At 48.5% G+C, this 18,026-nt stretch overlaps 3 protein-coding genes across 3 annotated transcripts; 1 reads left to right on the top strand and 2 right to left on the bottom strand.

The window, feature by feature from the left end:
- Positions 1 to 294: 294 nt before the first annotated feature.
- Positions 295 to 4,192, top strand: BO87DRAFT_409485 (benzoate 4-monooxygenase cytochrome P450; the record flags this gene model as incomplete). Its single annotated transcript, XM_025626251.1, has 7 exons — positions 295 to 672; positions 733 to 1,328; positions 1,401 to 1,689; positions 1,757 to 2,077; positions 2,649 to 2,903; positions 2,966 to 3,460; positions 3,509 to 4,192. 7 exons carry the CDS (start codon positions 295 to 297, stop codon positions 4,190 to 4,192), a joined length of 3,018 nt encoding a protein of 1,005 aa, XP_025476357.1.
- A 4,272-nt stretch (positions 4,193 to 8,464) lies between these two features.
- BO87DRAFT_418672 (ABC multidrug transporter) lies at positions 8,465 to 14,622 on the bottom strand (the record flags this gene model as incomplete). The annotated part of the gene is made up of 2 exons (XM_025626900.1): positions 8,465 to 9,863; positions 9,917 to 14,622. 2 exons carry the CDS (start codon positions 14,620 to 14,622, stop codon positions 8,465 to 8,467), a joined length of 6,105 nt encoding a protein of 2,034 aa, XP_025476356.1.
- Positions 14,623 to 16,939: 2,317 nt separating this feature from the next.
- On the bottom strand, positions 16,940 to 17,731 carry BO87DRAFT_389847 (uncharacterized protein; the record flags this gene model as incomplete). Its single annotated transcript, XM_025624909.1, has 4 exons — positions 16,940 to 17,074; positions 17,136 to 17,185; positions 17,264 to 17,528; positions 17,576 to 17,731. The coding sequence occupies 4 exons, from the start codon at positions 17,729 to 17,731 to the stop codon at positions 16,940 to 16,942; spliced, it is 606 nt and encodes a 201-aa protein (XP_025476355.1).
- Between the last annotated feature and the right edge of the window lie 295 nt (positions 17,732 to 18,026).

The raw sequence follows: 18,026 nt of genomic DNA, 5'->3' as shown, positions 1-18,026 counted from the left end.
TCTGGACCAATCGGATTCGCGCTTCCCGAGCGTAGCCGAAGGTATCCCCATCGGGCTGTAAGACATGGAAACGTATCACAATGATTCATTTCTGCCAATGGAAAGAGCAAATCGGTTAGATGATCTCGGTTAATTATAGGTATTCATGTTGAATGACACTGCTTAGATGTCGGATGGACAAATAATATATAAAGCCAGCAGAAATAAAACATGGTGAACCAAACCATCGCGACAACTTCTCTACAATTAATCTGAAATACAATAAACCGTCCAAGCAAACCACACATTTTGAAAATGACCATCCTCATACACACCCTTACATCTACTCCCATGACCAGCGCTGGTATCTTCCTAGCGCTCACTCTCACTATTTACTCTATCTACCAACGATACCTACACCCCCTTGCTAAATACCCCGGTCCATTCCTAGCATGCCTAACCGACCTCTGGCAGGTCTACCAATTTCTGACCCTCAAGCAACCATACAACCTAACAGAGCTCCATGCAAAGTATGGGCCAATTGTCCGGTATGGGCCAGACAAACTCAGCATCACCCACGAAGGCGCAGTCCAAGCAATCTACCAGAAGGGTGGAAGAGGAATGCCAAAGACGGAATTCTACGATGCATACGGCGCAGCTCATCCGAATGTATTCGGTATGCGAAATGAAGAAGTGAGTCTGGCTCACGCTTTACTATAACAATTGCCCCAAGAAATTTCTAAACGTGATTAGCAACACTCCATCCGTAGACGCCACATGTTTCACGGTTTCTCGATGAGCTATGTGAAAGAGATGGAACAATACCTGGACATGAATATCCGAATACTAAGAGATAAGATCAGAGAGCATAGTGCTCAGAATAGGACATTCGACCTGAAAAAGGCCCTGCATTATTACGTGATCGACGTCCTTGGTGAGCTGGCCTTCAGTCAATCATTCGGGGTCCAGGAGACGGACGAGGAGACGGACGAGGAGACGGACGAGGAGACGGACGATGAGACGGACGATGAGACGCGAGTTCCGCCAGTCATTGAACATAGTCTGCTTGCGGCTGTTACTGGTGCCTGGCCTGCTATGACAGCAACACTAAAGAAGTATCTTCCACTTGTTCCCTACAAGCCCCTTCAACAGCTCTTTGCTGGCCGCAAAGCTTGTGCGGATCTCGCGTCGGAGTGTGTTCGACGCAGGTTGAAGGATTTTGGTGCAGACAGAATGTCTAAAAGCGACGATAGGAAGGACATTCTTACAAATCTGATCTTGGCTAAGCATCCTGATACTGGTGAGCATCTTACACAGACGGATCTCGAGACTGAGGCTTTTGGGTTTATGTACGCCTCCATTCCGTTATTCTTCCTAGTCCATATCATGCGTTGGTCATTAGTTGCTAAATACTATTACAGTATTGCAGGAACACACACTACGAGTGCCACGACAACTCTGTTGTTTTACCACCTGCTTCATAACCCCCAGTATATGGAGGAGTGCGTAAAGGAGATCGAGGCCAACCTGCCTCCCCTTACACACGGAGAGACAGCCTATTCTGTATCCGCAGCAGAGGCTGCCCTAACGTTCTTGCGCAACTGCATAAGGGAGAATTTCCGGATTACGCCGGTCTTCACGATGCCTCTAGCTCGGAGGGTGAAGAATTCAACGGGTGTTATAATAGACGGACAGCATATACCACAAGGGGTAAGCCACCTTACAGACTACGACTTCCATGCAGACTATAACGCTAATGAGTACGCAATAATTGCAGACATCAATCGCTGTCTGCAACCATGCATTCCATCACAATCCTGACGTCTGGGGTGACGATCACAACATCTTCAATCCTTTTCGATGGGAGAAGCCTGAGATTGCCGCCAAGGCACGGCTGTTAATGCATTTTGGCTTGGGTGGACGTCAATGTATTGGGAAGACCATCGCAATGACGAATATTTATAAGCTGATGAGCACATTGTTGAGGGAGTTTACTTTTGAACTTGCTGACACGCAGGCTCAGGAGAAGTGCCTATCAAGCGGGAACATTCCAGAATTGATTAGTGTTGGAATTAGCGATCTAAAGGAGCCCTTGATGGTCAGAGCGCATGTGCGGGTGCATGAGAAAGTTTAGCGAGAGCATGATTATGAAATCCCCGGGCCCATAATTCCTCACAACCAATAATCAATGTCCCGCAGATGCTGTAGATGGACTTACTTGCTGGGACACACGTCGAGCACAATTGCAATCCACTGTGGCGTTCTGCTAGACTCCTACTGAATACTTTCGTAAATATTCTCTAAGAGTACTATGTGTTAAGTCTTCATCGGGTGAGGATGGCAACCGTACGTCGGAATTTCCGAGGAATACGAGGGCGGATGGCCTAGTGCATTGGCGCAATAAAAACCGCGGTCTGATACCTGCTTAGACAGTTAGTACCACGCATAGCTACCCAGTATCATGGCAAATCAGACGTGAGCTTGCCGTAGGGTCCGGGGGTCGGCAGTTCGCTGCGGGGAAATTAGCTTGGCGGGTGTGAAGATCCGGGGTACAGGTCGGCTAAATATTTAGGCCCTTTTCTATATTAAGTGAGTTGGTTTGGGGCTCAGACAGGGGTTCATAATGTCCTTAACTCGGGTGTATCCTCTTGACCGATTTTCATTCACAGCATAGCAAGATGGAAAAGCCCGGCGTTCAGCATGTTGAGAATGAAAATGGTGATGAGAACCTCGCCGTCAAAAGAAGGGATGGCCATGATTTAGAGGCGTCCAATGCGTCTCATGGTAAAGATACTGAAGAAAATGACTCAGATGCTTTGACGGAAGATCATTGTCAATATTTAATTCAGAGATATGGAACGGTAGAACTGGATCCTATCCCGGACATGACTGACGCTGATCCCTACAATTGGCCGACATGGAAGGTAAGTTCTCTCTTATGCCATGAAAAATTCGAGGAATTGTCATTGATAGGCCTTCGGTGTAGAAAGTCATCAATTTAGCTCTAGTTGCGTTCCACGCTATGATGGCAACTTTTTCGGCGTCTTCAATCCAATCCGCCTTCGTTGAGATAGCAGAGGACCTTGGTGTCAGCGTACAAAAAGCAAGCTACTTAACTTCCCTAGTCATTGCCATTCTCGGGGGTGCGCCTCTTTTCTGGATGCCATTGTCCAACCGCTATGGTCGACGTCCTATATTCCTGCTTTCGCTGCTCTGCAGTCTGGTTGCTAATGTGGGCTGCGCTAAAAGTCCGTCATATGCGACTATGGGATTTTGCCGGGCCCTTGTTGCCTTTTTTATAAGTCCTGCCGCTGCTATTGGTAGTGCTGTCGTCGCCGAGACCTTTTTCAAGAAAGACCGCGCAAGATGTATGGGCGTGTGGGCCGTCATGGTAACTTTGGGTGTGCCGCTTGCACCTCTGCTTTTTGGGTTCGTTACCAGTCGTGTGGGATACCGGTGGATCTACTGGATATTGGCTATCGTGAGTATGAACATCATCAGAATATATGAGGGATGCTAACCACACCAGACCAACGGCGTTCAATTCATCACATATCTGATCTTCGGCCAAGAAACTCTATACATCCGTGGTAGCGCTGCTAGTCACGTCCGTAACCCAACACTTCGGCAACGATTCCTTAATGTGAAGCGTATTGATCCAACGCCATTGGAAATATGGGACTTTCTACGCCCCCTCACCATGGCAACACGGCCCTGTGTTATGATTCCGGCCGCCGCTTATGCGATGATATTCCTCCTCGGTGGTATCCTCCCATCAATTGAGATGCCGCAACTCTACCCCCAGATGTTCGGACTTGACTCGGAGCAGGTGGGCCTGCAGTTTATTGCGATGATTATCGGTTCTCTGCTTGGCGATCAGGTCGGAGGATTCTTATCCGACCGTTGGATGCTGTACGGGCGGAAGAAAACGCAGCGGGCCGTTGCACCGGAATTCAGACTCTGGATAAGCTATCCAGGTATTGTTCTGACGATAGTTGGCATTGTTATCTTCCTTGTCCAGCTAGATCATGCTTCATCGCAGTGGAATATCACTCCGTTGGTTGGGGTCACCATTGGGTCTATTGGAAACCAAATCGTCACTACCGTCAGCTTCACGTATGCCGTGGATTGTTATCGATCAGAAGCAGCAAGCGTTGGTGTTTTTATCACGTTGGTGCGACAGACGTGGGGATTCATAGGACCCTTCTGGTAAGTCTTCTGTGTTTTGGAGGTGTGAGTATACTGACAGTAGTCCAGGTTTCCGCAAATGTTGGAGAATGTTGGGTATCTAGGGAGTACGGGGATTGCGATTGCCTTGATCGTAGCTGTTAGTGCCATTCCAATGGCACTGTTGCATTGGAAGGGCAAGAATTGGAGGTAGAAAAACGTGATAGCAAATGACTTTTCTCATCGCACATCCCGCTACTTTTTTATTCAGCCTCATATTCCTCTCGGTTCACTTGATGGCAACTGCTAATCGTCCTGAGTGATACAAGACTTGGAAAAATGTGATTCAAATCGATGTGAGATACATGCTACTATAAGCCTGGGGGAAGAGGCGAGGGCCTTATGGCTTGCAAGCACCGGGAATGTTTGATATCCAAGCCGTATGACCATTGCCAGTGGGCCCCTTTTGAAACCGGTACCTAAATTGGATCATCTGTAGCTAGTAGTTAGAAACTCTCCTCTCATGCCTATTTTGAAGGATCATCAAACCTTTATGATAAACTCTATCTTGCATACTAAGCATACTATCTTAAGACCTAGTGTCGATAGTTGTTCCTAGGCGTTTATGAAGAGAGCACTGATTGTCGGAGAATCATTAACGCGAGTTCACCCCAATCATGCCGCTAGTAGGCTTTGTTAATGGCTGTTAATTGAGATTCTCGTAATAGTATTCTGGGCCTGGATGGTGGGCCCAGGTGGCGTTCTTATTGAAGCAAATGGCGCTAACATATTCACGAAGATATCTTGACAATCCACAACTTTTCACTTGAACTATACAAATGCTCCTGCACAACTAACTTCAGGAGTCTATACTAAATGATACCTTGATACTATAGTAGTAGCATATAAGTTCCCCCGAAGCTCCATTGTGTTGCTATAGTTGTCTCGTAACATCTTCGAATCCCTAGTATTATGACTACTTGACTGATAGGTAAGTATATATGCTTGTAGGGTCTATGTAAGTTGTACTACCTTCCATCATTGGTGTTACTCGCTTATTCTCCACGCAATCCATTGGCAGGGAATTGATAGCTATCCTTGGGTTCCACAAGACTAAGCCATGATCGCTTCGTTTGCTCATAAATGGAGAAAGCCGTGAATTGACTGAGCTGTTACCCTGTTTGCTCCTCTCTTTTGCAACCTCTCAAAAAGGCCCCGCTCCCTGGTCTCCCTTTTTCTATATCTCCTGTTCGCCTCTTCCGTTTTCCTTCCTTCTCCACACTCTTTGCTTTGTATCACGGCTCTGGTGGTAATTCTTTGCAGACAACTAGGCTAAAGAATCCCACGCAACGTGCCATCGATAGGTAAGTGCCATATTCTTTTCTTGCAAAAGATCTTCTCATCAACTTTGTTCCTTCTTGCTGGCTCATCTATGTTGTATATCGAACGCGTCCACGCGTTGTTATCGTGTGGATTGAACTGCAAGCTGACTGACAACCCCAGTGCACCGATACCCATCTAGCTTCCATCAACCACAGACTCTGCTCTCAAGATGGCTGGCTGGACGCTCGAAGGGGATGGAGATGACAATGGCACCTGGGGTGGTGGCAATGACGCTGGTACGTGTCCTCTTGGAAACGGGTCCCTTTCCCCAAGGATAGCATGTGCTCAATCATGTTCCACCAAATCATGAAATTTCACGAAATTAAGAGATAATACAGGCTTCAGTAATGATGAGAACGCTAGGCCTGGTGGCTTCGGCACTGAACCCGGATACGGTGGTGATGACTTTGCTCCTGCGGCTGAAGGCCATGGCGATGATAATCGGTGCCGGAAGTAAGTAGCTTCCTACAGATCCTCACTGTCGCTAACAGAGGATAGCTGTGGAAGTGACGGTCACTTTGCTCGCAACTGTCCCGAAACGCGTAAGGACATGGCATGCTTCAATTGCGGCGAGGACGGGTATGATAATCCATGTGCCTTTCCAATACATTTCTTTCTCTGACATGAGTTAGACATAACAAGTCTGAGTGCACTAAGCCTCGTATTTTCAAGGGTGCTTGCCGTATCTGCAACAAGGAAGGGCATCCAGCCGCTGAATGCCCTGAGAAGGCTCCCGACGTGTGCAAGAATTGCAAGATGGAAGGCATGGCATACCGCATGCTCTAATAGGATGCATGTGCTAACAGCTCGTGAAGGTCACAAGACTATGGACTGCAAGGAAAACCGTCGTTTTAATCTAAATCACATTCCTGACAAGCTCCCCGAGGAGGCTTGGGCCATTCTGAAGAAAGCCAGTGACGAAAGAGATCTCGAAGATTTCCGTGAGGTAGGAAGCACGCATTTCGGATGCGACCGTGTGTTCGTTCACAGGTACTAACGTTGCACAGGGACTTAAGGTGTACTCCAAGTCTCTTCCGCAGGCCACTTTCGTTGATATTGAAAACAAATTGCGTGAAGAGGACCTTAACTTCTACCTTATTGCACTGGTAAGTCAGGACATTCGTCTTCTCTGCACGCTGAAGCACTAAGAAGGACGCACGCTGACTCTATGGCACCCTCTAGGACAAGGAGGTTAACGATTGTATCAGCCTCATTGATCTTCAGGGGAAGCTGAACTGCACATACGTGGTCGGCTTTTTCTATAGCCCTAAGCCGCAACGCGCCAACCTCAGAGAACGCTGGCCGTCTTCCGTCGAGGACAATCTTGAACGTCTTGCTGACGCCGGTCTGCCTTACGATCGACAGGTCCCCAAGTGCAACAACTGCGGCGGTACGCTACAAACTGTGGCTTCATCTGTCTCTATATGCTAACGGTTGGCAGCATTGGGTCACACCTCTCGTGGCTGTAAGGAGGAGCGAGAGGAACGTGAACGTGTCGGCGTCAAATGCGTCAACTGCAGTGCTGATGGACATCGTGCTCGCGATTGCCCTGAGCCACGTCGCAATGTTTTTGCTTGTCGTAACTGCGGGTAAGCTCACTTTACAAGACTTGAGAGTGCTCTACTGACGATGGCAAGCTCGGAGGACCACAAGGCATCAGAATGCCCCAACCCTCGCTCTGCAGAGAACGTTGAATGCAAGCGATGCAACGAGAGTAAATCTCCAACATATCAGTTCCTCGTTTACTATATACTGACCGTATAATCTAGTGGGACATTTCGCGAAGGATTGTCCTCAGAAACCACCTCCCAGAACCTGCCGCAACTGCGGGTAAGTTTGAAAGAGCTATTCCCCTGGTTCATCCACATCTCCTAACGAAGCAGATCCGAGGATCACGTTGCGAAAGAATGTGACAAGCCGCGCGATGTCTCTACTGTTACCTGCCGTAACTGTGATGAGGGTAAATCCCGAAGACATTACCCCAGACCTCTACCGTCCAGACTGCTTATGCTCATTTACAGTCGGACACTTCAGTCGTGACTGCCCCAAGAAGCGAGACTATTCTCGCGTCAAGTGCAACAACTGTGGTGAAAGTAAGAGCTATCCCCAAATAAATAATCTACACAGCACGCTCTAACATAAATCTACCCGTCTATAGTGGGCCATACCATCAAGCGTTGCCCTACCGCCAATGCCACCGAGGACGCCCCTCACGGCGACAGCCATAGCTTCAACGCGCCTGTCAACGACGAGTGGAATGAAACCGGAGGAACTCAATGGAACGACAACGGCGGAACTCAACAGGAAAGCGCCCCGGCCGAGGAAGGTGAATGGAATCTTGGTTCCGCTCCTGGTTGGTAGAAGAAGGATACGGAAAGCAAAGGCGACCAACGCATGGTGCATAGGACGTCGGTCACAATCGTCTGGAACGATGTCTGACACCTTTGCACGCGTGTTACTCAGTCGCTTCCATGCTTACCTCTCTTCTAGGACAGCAACCAGTTGGCCTTCTATGGTGGGTGATACTTGTTGAGGGTCGAGCTTTAATGTGTGTTCATACCGGCTGGTTCGGGTAATCTCCCCTCGCTATTTTCTTTTCTTTACATGCAGAATTCTCTCGGAAGACGGAACCGTCCCTGCTTGTCTTTGCTTGATGAGCGGAGGGATCTGTCAGGCCGTTTGACCTGTAGGGTAGTTTGAGAAATTTGAATCAAAATACGTTGTTGCTTCCTTAGTGTGCTTTGAACTTAGGTTAGATACAAATCATCTTATTAGAATCTGAAGCTAAGTTTCCCATCATACATACACAACATTCACAATAACTCATATCCATAATAAACCTCACATCAAACATTGAACAATAGTCCCGAAATAGTAAAACCAACTGCCCACAAAGGATACGATTACACATTAAATATCCCCACCACCAACCACCTTACCTTCTAACCCTCCTCCACCACATTACAACCCTCTCCCAAACCCCCACTCTCCACCTCCACCTCCTACCCCAAAAGACATAATAAACCAACACAGCAACCCCCAAATTAAACCCCACAAAAGCCCACCCGTCGCCGAAATCCATCCACCTCCGATCAAACCGATACTCCCTCTCCGCGAGGAACTGATCTGCAACCGAGTACGGACAATACGCACAACTCGTCATCGCATCAGGATTCATCAACCGCCCCGACACCGTCTTCAGATAATCACCCAGATACTCAACACAAGTCTGTCCTGAAGGCGGATCAAACACCGCCAACTCAGCACTGCTGCAGTTAACCGCCACGCCATGGAGCTGGGTAGAAGTTACGCCGGCGACGAAGTAGGTGAATGGGGAGACGCGGTACATGAACATCCAGAAGCCGGGGAGAGCGTGGGGTGTTTGCATGACGCCGTTGAAGGTGAGGGCCATGAATGTGCAGATTCCTGTTTTGAGGGTTGAGGTGGAGATGGTGAGGAGGGCAAAGGAGATGGCGTAGAGGAAGAATTGGATGAAGAAGAGAAGGACGAGGCCTTGGCGGGGTGATGGTTGGGTGGTCGTGTTTGAGATGGGGTAGTAGTAGATTGCCCAGATGCAGATGCTGAGGGGGGTTTGGTACAGGAGTTCGGTGAGGATGAGGGATAGGATGAGGATTTTGCTGGAGTAGGTTCTGGTGAGGCGTTCGCGGGTTTGGTATATTATGTGGTGTTTGGTGAGGAAGGGGATGATTTGGTGGACGATAGGGATAAAGAGAGTGCAGATCATGAATGCGGAGAAGATGGTTTCTTGGAGGCCGCTGATGGAGGTGCCGTGTTTGTAGAAGGAAAAGGTGATGATGAGGGCGGCGCTTATTTGGAGGAGGGTTCTGGATAGGATGGAGAGGGGTGAGCGCCAGTATTGTTGGAGGGTTCGGCGGAAGACGATGGGGAATTGGAGGTGTAGTGGGATGGCGAATTCTTTGTCGTCTGTTGAGTTGTTGTTCTGCGTGTGAACATTCTCGAATTCTTCGTGGATGGGGTCAACTTGGTTTTTTTTGGCCCAGATATCGAACCAGGCTTCCCCGTGTTTGTTGGTGGTGGTAGAGAGGATCTCGATTATGTATTCCGCAGGATCTTCGTCTTGTCTGACGGTCCGGGAGGCACCATTGGATTCGAGATAGTCTAGCAAAGGCTGTGCGTTCTCGCCTGTAGGTCCGAAATATACAGTTCTACCCTCGGCGGAGACGAATAGGAGCTGGTCTACTTGCTTGAATGCCATCATGCTGGGTTGCAGCGTGCAGTTTATTGTCTGTCCGGCATCTGCCAATTTCTGGAGAATACGGTAAATCGCGCGTGAACTTTGCACGTCGAGACCACTGTTAAGTATTAGCTCCTGCTCTATGCGAGAAATGCCAATTGCAAAGCTTACCTGACAGGCTCTTCTACGAACAGAATCTCTGGTCTCGCAGCCAATTCCACTCCTATACTCAGAATCCTCCGCTGCTTGACGTTCAAGCCTTCTCCAATAACTCCAACGACAGAGTCGGCATAATCCTCCATTTCCAGCGCCTTGATTATTTGCTCAACATACGTGTGTTTGTCTTCCTTGGAGACGGAGTGTGGTTGGCGTAGCACTGCGCTAAACCGCAAAGCCTCGCGAACAGTCGCTGTTTCCCAATGAATATCCTGTTGTTGAACATAGCCTATCTTCCGCTGGAAATTCGTGCTCAGAAGGCAGTTGTTGAAGAGTATGTCTCCACCGACAGTGCCTGTTGTGGAACGCTGCGCCAACACCTTGAGTAATTCAACCTTCTGGACACTGTTATGGCTCATCAACGCCGTGATCGTTCCTGGCTTGGCCCAACCAGTCACCTGGTCCAGAATCCGATGGTTTCCACTACTTGTGTGGATTTCGCATACCACATCGCGCCAGCTCAAGTCATTTCGCTGAGGTTCAATGAAACTGAAATCATTCTGTCTCACATTGCCAGTGGTATCTTGGTCTGAAGTCACCGAGCCTTTTCCAGCTTCTTCGTCCTCTTTGCAATGCTCTTCGTGCCTGAGGTAAGCCGATTTGCTTCCGAAATGAATAGTTGAGTGTGCAATGAACTCCGTCGCAACGAAATAAAGACCCATCCAACCGACCAGGAAAACAGTAAGAATACCAAAGTTTCTCCACACATGATCGTAGGTATACTTGTAGGTCTGCCAGATATAGTCGTCACCACTAACAGTACGACGACCAGCGACAGCTCCGACAGCTGAGCAGATATATGCGTTCGTCTGGAGGTTGGGCTGAGAGGGTACGAACTCGGCACAGCCAAACTCCCGACCGTGAAACTCGTTGGCGACTAGGGCTTCATAAGCGAAATAGATGGGATTGATATCATGAACAAATTCGAACCAATGAGGCATTCGAGGCTCCGGGATAATGAAGCCCGTAAATATGAAAACCCAAAGTACCAGCATCCCAGCGAGGGCTTGTACTTGCACAAGTGTCTTCGTCACTGCTGCCGTCATCCGAAAGGCTGCATTAGCCACATGGATCAACACGAAGTTAATTAGGAAGCATATGAAGAAATGCGAAGGTTCGCGGCGAAGGTTGCTCATGAAGTATATGACAATAGTGTTCACCAGGACGAGAAGAAGATTCTTGGGAATTTCACTCAATAGAATAGCGAGGGATTCGGCCGTGGGATAATAAAAGCCAAATGAGGCATGCTTTTCCACCACTGGACGCTGAGAAAGCTGAATGCTCAGCTCGGTTAGTGGCAGGAAGGAGTTGAGCATCACTAAATAGAAAAGCACGGAGCCCTTCGAGAAGAATCCAGCGGTCGTTGCAGGTGTATTGTAAAACATTGAGCCGATCAGCAGGGCTATAATGAAGTTCACTGTAATCTTGCATGCTGCTGAAGCACGTTCGTTCCAAGCTCGCTGAAAAGCGCGAATGGTAGTGAGTCTTACTTGCAGCATTATACCGGGATACTGCGAACCAAACTGTGTCTTTCCTAGCTGTTTCTGTTCTTCGTCCAGCTTAGGGTCGAGCAGGCGTTCTCTTGAGTGAGAACCCGCAATCTGCTTATGACCACTCATCTCCCTCTGTAGCTCTTGATACTCCAAGGACTGGCACCAGTACGTCTCAAAGTCTTTCGGAGTTCGGGGAACTCTGTTCTCCATACCCCGACGTGGCTGCCTCTCCGTGGGATTGGTAATTGAAGTCAGGAATTCGGCAGTACTCTGGTGTGGATGGCAATACCACCCTTGGCGCTCGAAAAAGCCTTTAGCCTCAGAAGAAGAGCCGTAGAATATCTGGCGACCTTCATAAAGTAACAGAGTCCTGTCAAATAGATCATACATTGCTTCGCTTGCTTCATATGCGGCCACAACATGGGAAGATGAACCCAAATCTGCTGCCAGCCGCAAAGACTGCACAAACTTCAGTGCCTCTGTTAAAGCTAAACCCTGAGTTGACTTGTCCCACGCAGCTAGAGATGCTCCGGACAGAATTATCTCGGCAATACTAACTCGCTTGCGTTCACCCTCTGTCACGTCCTTGACTTTAGTGGTATACGTGTGACTCAAGCCGAACACGGCTACAACAACCTTTGTTATGACTTTTGCATATTCTGTCCGTGCTATCCCCTGTAGTCTTTCGGTGGGAGCTCTAATTGATGCCGCGAACTCCAAAGTCTGGCCAACCGTCAAATGTGAGAAGTGTTTGTCGGTTCCGTAGTTGTAAAGAATTGCTCTCTTGACATCCTCCGGTGTCTGCTGGTGTGGAATGCCATGGTAACGGAAGACCGATTCAGGATCTAGCTTCAGGCCATCAAGCTTCCCACACATTGTTTTTGCGACCGTACTGCTCCCAGCTCCAGGTCGTCCTAAGATAAGTAGCAGTTCCCCATTGCTTATGACGCCGTTTAGGTTCCGTACGATACTCTTGGAGGATTTCTGGCTCAGACTGAATGTATCTCGCGGCCGCAGTAGGGCAGAGAAGACACCCAGAGCCGTCAATTTACCAGCCTCGGGCCTAAATCCTAGAACATGCAGGTTTTGAAATGTCGTTGCCGATAGGTCGTTATGTATGCCTGGGTTAAGCATGCACATCACCTTTCTAAGCCACCTGTATAAACAGAAATCTCGGCTCTCTGGGTTAAGATACGGCTCGCCAGGAGAGACATTAGTCAGTTGACTGACACGAGCAACAACTCGATCATTTGCAAGCTTGGTAAGATGTAATTTTTCAGTCATATCCAGGGCAGCGCGAGTCTTCGTACATCTTAAGGTCTTGCTATTCCTTTCGTCTCCCATTGGGGATTGTTTGCGTGTTAGAGATCCAGCTTCGGATGTCGAATTTCCCTCATCAACCGCAATGCTGTCATGATGGTTTACGTCGCATAGGACCTCTTTCTCTTCTACTGTGTGTACCACTTCCGAAGACGAAGCGGGCGCGGTATGGAATAGAAAATGGTCTCCTTCATCAGCTTTTCCTGAAGCCTCATCTTCCTCCGTTACCCCTTGGTCAGCCACTATCGCAGGGCTAATAGACACACTTTGGTCCATTTGCCTAGCGGTTGCATAGGTATCGTCTTCTTTGGCTTCTCTAGAGTCGGTTGTCTCACTTTCCATCTCTTGTTCCTTCACTGCGGGTGCGATGGTTAGTGGGGACGACGTAGGTTCCGCGTGTGATATGAGAAAGGTCCCTTTGTTTCTTTCGCTTCTTTGAGTTGTTCCATTCATCATGTTGATTCTTGTTTCCCAGAAAGCAAGATCCGGTGTCACAGTCTGAGGGGGGGACTTATCAACGTCGGCTTCGGCCCCTACGTTCTCAAGGGATTCTGTAATAATCAATTCCGATGAAGCGGTCTGTGCATGAACTATCGTGTCGTTGTGGCCGTCCGTATGGTTCGTTGCGCCATTGCGGTCCTCCAATTCATTGGTCTCTATCCTAGACTCGGTATGTGATTGTATAGTGCTCTGGTTGGATGGTATGGTCCCCTGTGCTTGAGGAATTTCCCGGGCGAACCGTGACGTGGACAGGAGCCCCGAGGACGTATCCTGCCCTTGAGTTGACGTTTCTTGCAAATGTCCCTCATGGATTTGCGCTTCAGCAGCCCCCTCCCTTTCAGCAACTCTGTATTCTGATGCTGCGTTTGGGTTTCCCAAATGCATATTGGCAGACGAAATAGAACTGTCTAGCATCTCAAAGTGCATAGCTGCAGCATTCTCTTGAGAGGTATCCTGCCTCTGAGTTGACGTTGCTTCCGCATATTCTTCATAGATTTGCGCTTCAGTAACCGCCTCCCTTTGAGTGAATCCCGAGGCCGATGTAGCATTCGAGAGCGAGTGCTGGGGGTTAGAGAAAGAGATGTTTCTTTCCATCATCTCAGACTGCATTACTTCAGCATTCTGAAAGGACGCATTATCCACTTGAGATATAACTGCCGTGCCTTCCGCATATCCACTATAGGTTCGCACTTCAGAAGCCACCTCCTGGTTAGCGACCCTCGATGTCGATGTAGCATCCAAGAACCCCAACTGGGTGTTGTCGGAAAAGATGCTTCTTTCTGCCATCCGAGACTGCAGTGCTCCAGCATGTTCTTGAAAGAGGCCATGCCCTTCCGAGATCATAGGCAATCCTTCAATATTTCCACTAGATATTCGCGCTTCGGAAGTCACGTCCCTCTCAGTGGCCCTCGGGACCGATGTAGCATTCGAGAAACCAAACTGCATATTGGAGGAAGAGATGTTTCTTTCTACTATCTCGGACTGCCTTGCTTCAGCATGCCCTTCAACAGCCCTAAAAGTAGGGAGGAAGTGAGGAGACGGTGAATCTGTTTGAAAGAATTGAAATTGGCTCCTAATACCGTCACCAGTCGTAATGAATTCGTGGACGGCCTCGTCTTCGACAGCGTGTGATCTGGATGAGTATTCAGAACTCGATCGCACATGCGCGAGATTTAACTCTCTGAAAGTGTCCTCGCTGAAATTGCCGCTTCTGAAGACATCTTCCTCGCCCATCAATCGAGAACTAGAAAAGAATGTTGAAGAAGCGGACCACCCTTGGGCCGAGGGAGGGTCTCTCTCCAGCCCATCCCTGTGGGTATTCGATTCGTTCTCGTCTCTGTCGGCCATGGTGTATTCATATAACCATCATTTGTCTCTGCAATGATGATGGTGATCTGATACTTCGGCCAGCGATCGGATTAATCCAGAACACGGAAGGATAACAATCATCGAAGAGTCGCAAAGTGGTCGGTCCCAAACAGCTGGGGTAGAAAAGTGAACTGCTAGCCAAGACAAAACTGGGAGAATGAACTCCGGGACTCTGTCCACCCTTTCAGAGAGTCTCTGCGCAGATCGGGAGCCATTTTGTCCGTGGTGCAGCTCAACAAACCCATTTCAGCTGACACTCGCATAAGTCTATCGATGGACCAAAGATTAGTCTTCGGAAGAAAGAAGCAAACAAGCCATCATCAGATCCTCAGAGGTGCAGGGCCTCTGTGGTACCCACTGATCTACAAGGCAGGCTCGGGATTTTGTATGTGGACGAATAGCTAGTCCGGCACCCGGGGACGATAGTGATCCCGGCCAGATGAATAGATTAGACATGATTTCTTTGGATGGACGTAGTGTACAGTTGATAATTGTGGCGACGATTTGGTCTTGATCCACAGCTTGATGCTTCGTTCATGTTTTGGGTTATAAAGCAGACAGATTGCGAGGATAGAAGTGAGAGACTGCTTTCATGGCTTCAGCTGAAATAACCCGTGGATCCAGGTGATCCCGGCAGCTAGCTCCGCCGGCTAGTGACTACCATACGGCTCGTGCTGCCCGGCGTTGATCATCCCGGACGGCCCAATGGTTGTTTAGTACTGAGAGTTATGATCAAGCTCGAGGCAATGCTACTAGTAAAAACAGAAAGGCAGAAAAGTATTTTTATTGTACTTCTATTTAAGTGATATGGAACAGGACGCGCGTATGCGCGTTGTGACCATGTGACCTCCCATACTTATGGTATCGCTCCAACACGGCCTTCCCGGCGAAGAAGCTTCCGAGGGGCGTTTTTGAAGTCGTAGTCTTTTCCTAGATAGGCAACTTTGGGTATAACAAGAATCCTTTTCAGGATGTGGAGCAGCGGAGGTGCCGGTAGCGAGACATCTTTAGCAGGTGCTTCATGTCACAGATCACCTCTGGCTTTGTTCGATCGCGTTCCTGCAAAGAGTGAAGAAATCATTGTCTGTATAGGTGCTTCCCGCGTCGGCAGGCATGGTTTGTTCTATCATTGCCACCCAGGTAGGAATGTCATGAAGGATCTCTCTGAGCATCAAGAGTGAAGCAGTAAACGGAGGTAGGCCGCACTGGAGTTGCTTGGCGAGTATGTAGATGTTTTTGAAATTTTCAATGTACTGCCCCGCAGTTGAATAATCGGCACGCGTCATTCTGACTAGTTTGTACGCGACGTTCTGACATCTTACGATGCCGTGCCCTAGTACAATCCTTCTTATCACTTTGTATGCTTCATCGGCAAAATCCTTGTCGTCGACAGATGACACAAACTCTTCCATAACTTCACCAGAAAGCTGCCTAGTCAGCCATATCTGCAGGCGTTTTGAGCAGCTATGCCATCTGATGTAGTTCTTATGGTTTTCTTCCGGACGTGAAAGGTCACGGTCGACAAGGTCCTGCAAGCCAAGGTTTTCAAGTACCAGTCGGACCTGAAACTCCCACTTTGGAAAGTCGGACCATCCTCTCAGTAGGAATGGCAAGCCGGGAATAGTATCAGGTAGATCATCGGGTATTCTGTCCGCTTGCGTGGTTCCCTTTGGAGGAGTAAGCGATAAATCCCTGAAGAAGATCGCGCGTCCCTGCTGGGAAGGCATTTCGATGTAGGTTTACTACTTAGAGCGCTGGAAGCGGGGAGTAGATTGCGGATGGTAGTTTCTTAGCACCTCTGAATGTTCGTATTGGGTAAAAACTGGTCAACACGAACAATGGCGCGTTCCCATTCACTACCTTTGTTTCGCTGGTATTAGTCCCCCCGCCTTGTTCGGCGTCGAAATTCGTATTTTGCGGGTCTGGAAAGCTTCACAGCGTAGAGTCTTGGCTGATACCCTCTCAAGATGATGCCCAGGGACTGATTTAGTATGTATGGTTTAAGAATGGTGATGTTGTTAATGTCGAGGTCAAGTAGGCAGCAGAGGTGGCGAAAACTTTGGTGGGGTCAAGCTACAGTGAATGTCTGGATCTTGACAGTATATCCCATTTCATTCATAAATTTACATTATTCTATGTATTGATCCCCAGTGTAGACATGATAGTAAAAGCTCCAGCAGTTGCTTAGATACCACAGGACTACACAAACAGGCAGTATATGCCATCACAACGGCAGCACCTACTTTCCAAGTTTTGTAGGGCCATGGAATGACCATTGTTGCAATTAATCAACCATCTAGAAGAAAATATCCCAGACCATGTGCGATTTTGCTCGGAGTATGTCCACCTCTGCTGCACCTTCGCTCAAGGAAGGGATATCTTCCACGTATTGTTTTACCTCTGCTCTATCATTCGCTTTGAGACGGAGAACCTGTCAAATTTCACCAGATAGCCCTTTTCTTGTTACAGCACCGCAGTCCCGATAAACTTACCTTGCCTTGCTGTGGGTGGACCACATCAAACACCTCTTCCGCTATCCCACCTATTCCAGAAAGTCGTAAGCCATAGTGGACCAGAAAGGAAAAGACATACTCCTACTCGCAAAGTTCCAGTTACATACCGTTCCAACGCCTGACACAGTGCAATGCATCTCTCTCCCCAAACATCGCCTCATATGATGATGCATCTCTTGCGACGATAACAGCATACCATGTCACACACGGGTCCGTGGCAAAAGGCTGCAGACGTTGCACTGGCTCACAGTGCAGATACTTTCCTTCTTGGTGGAAGAGCTTAGACACCGAAGTGAAATTTCCAATGGGGACGACCTTGGCGTCTGAAAACCCATGCTTGATCCACGGCACCTCTTGTTTAATGGACTCAGCCTGTCTGGACTCTCAATGCCTCGCCAATGCACGACCGCTCCGTTGACCTTGTTTTCTTCGTCGGTTATGGAGGGGAAGAATCGAGTGGTCTCTCCGCTATGGGTTGAAGCCCAGGCAAATTCGGACTCTTTGCGAAGTAAGGCAAGTGGGGCGTCGTCAAGGGTCTTCCCTTCTTTAAAGATGTCATAAAATAGGTAGTCCATACTGGCAGGGTGTACAATGTTGGAGTGACGAAGGACTGGGGTTCTAAAACGGGAATAAAGGACACGAGAGTTAGAGATACCTTGATCGCGGACTATTTAGTATGTTACTTTGCCTTTTGTCAGATGGAAGTTATGTTGATATACACCTGTACTACATCCCCCGCCGCGCTCCCAACGGAATGCGATCAGAACTGGGAAGCCGGTGGGGGATCGGCAACTAGGTTTATGCTAAGCTGGCGGGGATAGATGTGTCCTGAAAGCCTAATGGTAGATTCCAAGAATATTTCTAACATCT

The sequence above is a fragment of the Aspergillus neoniger genome, assembly GCF_003184625.1.
Source record: "Aspergillus neoniger CBS 115656 unplaced genomic scaffold BO87scaffold_33, whole genome shotgun sequence".
NCBI classification, from domain to species: Eukaryota; Fungi; Ascomycota; class Eurotiomycetes; order Eurotiales; family Aspergillaceae; genus Aspergillus; species Aspergillus neoniger.
The sequence above is the reverse complement of the archived record's forward strand: the minus strand, read 5'-3'. Positions and strand labels throughout refer to the sequence as shown.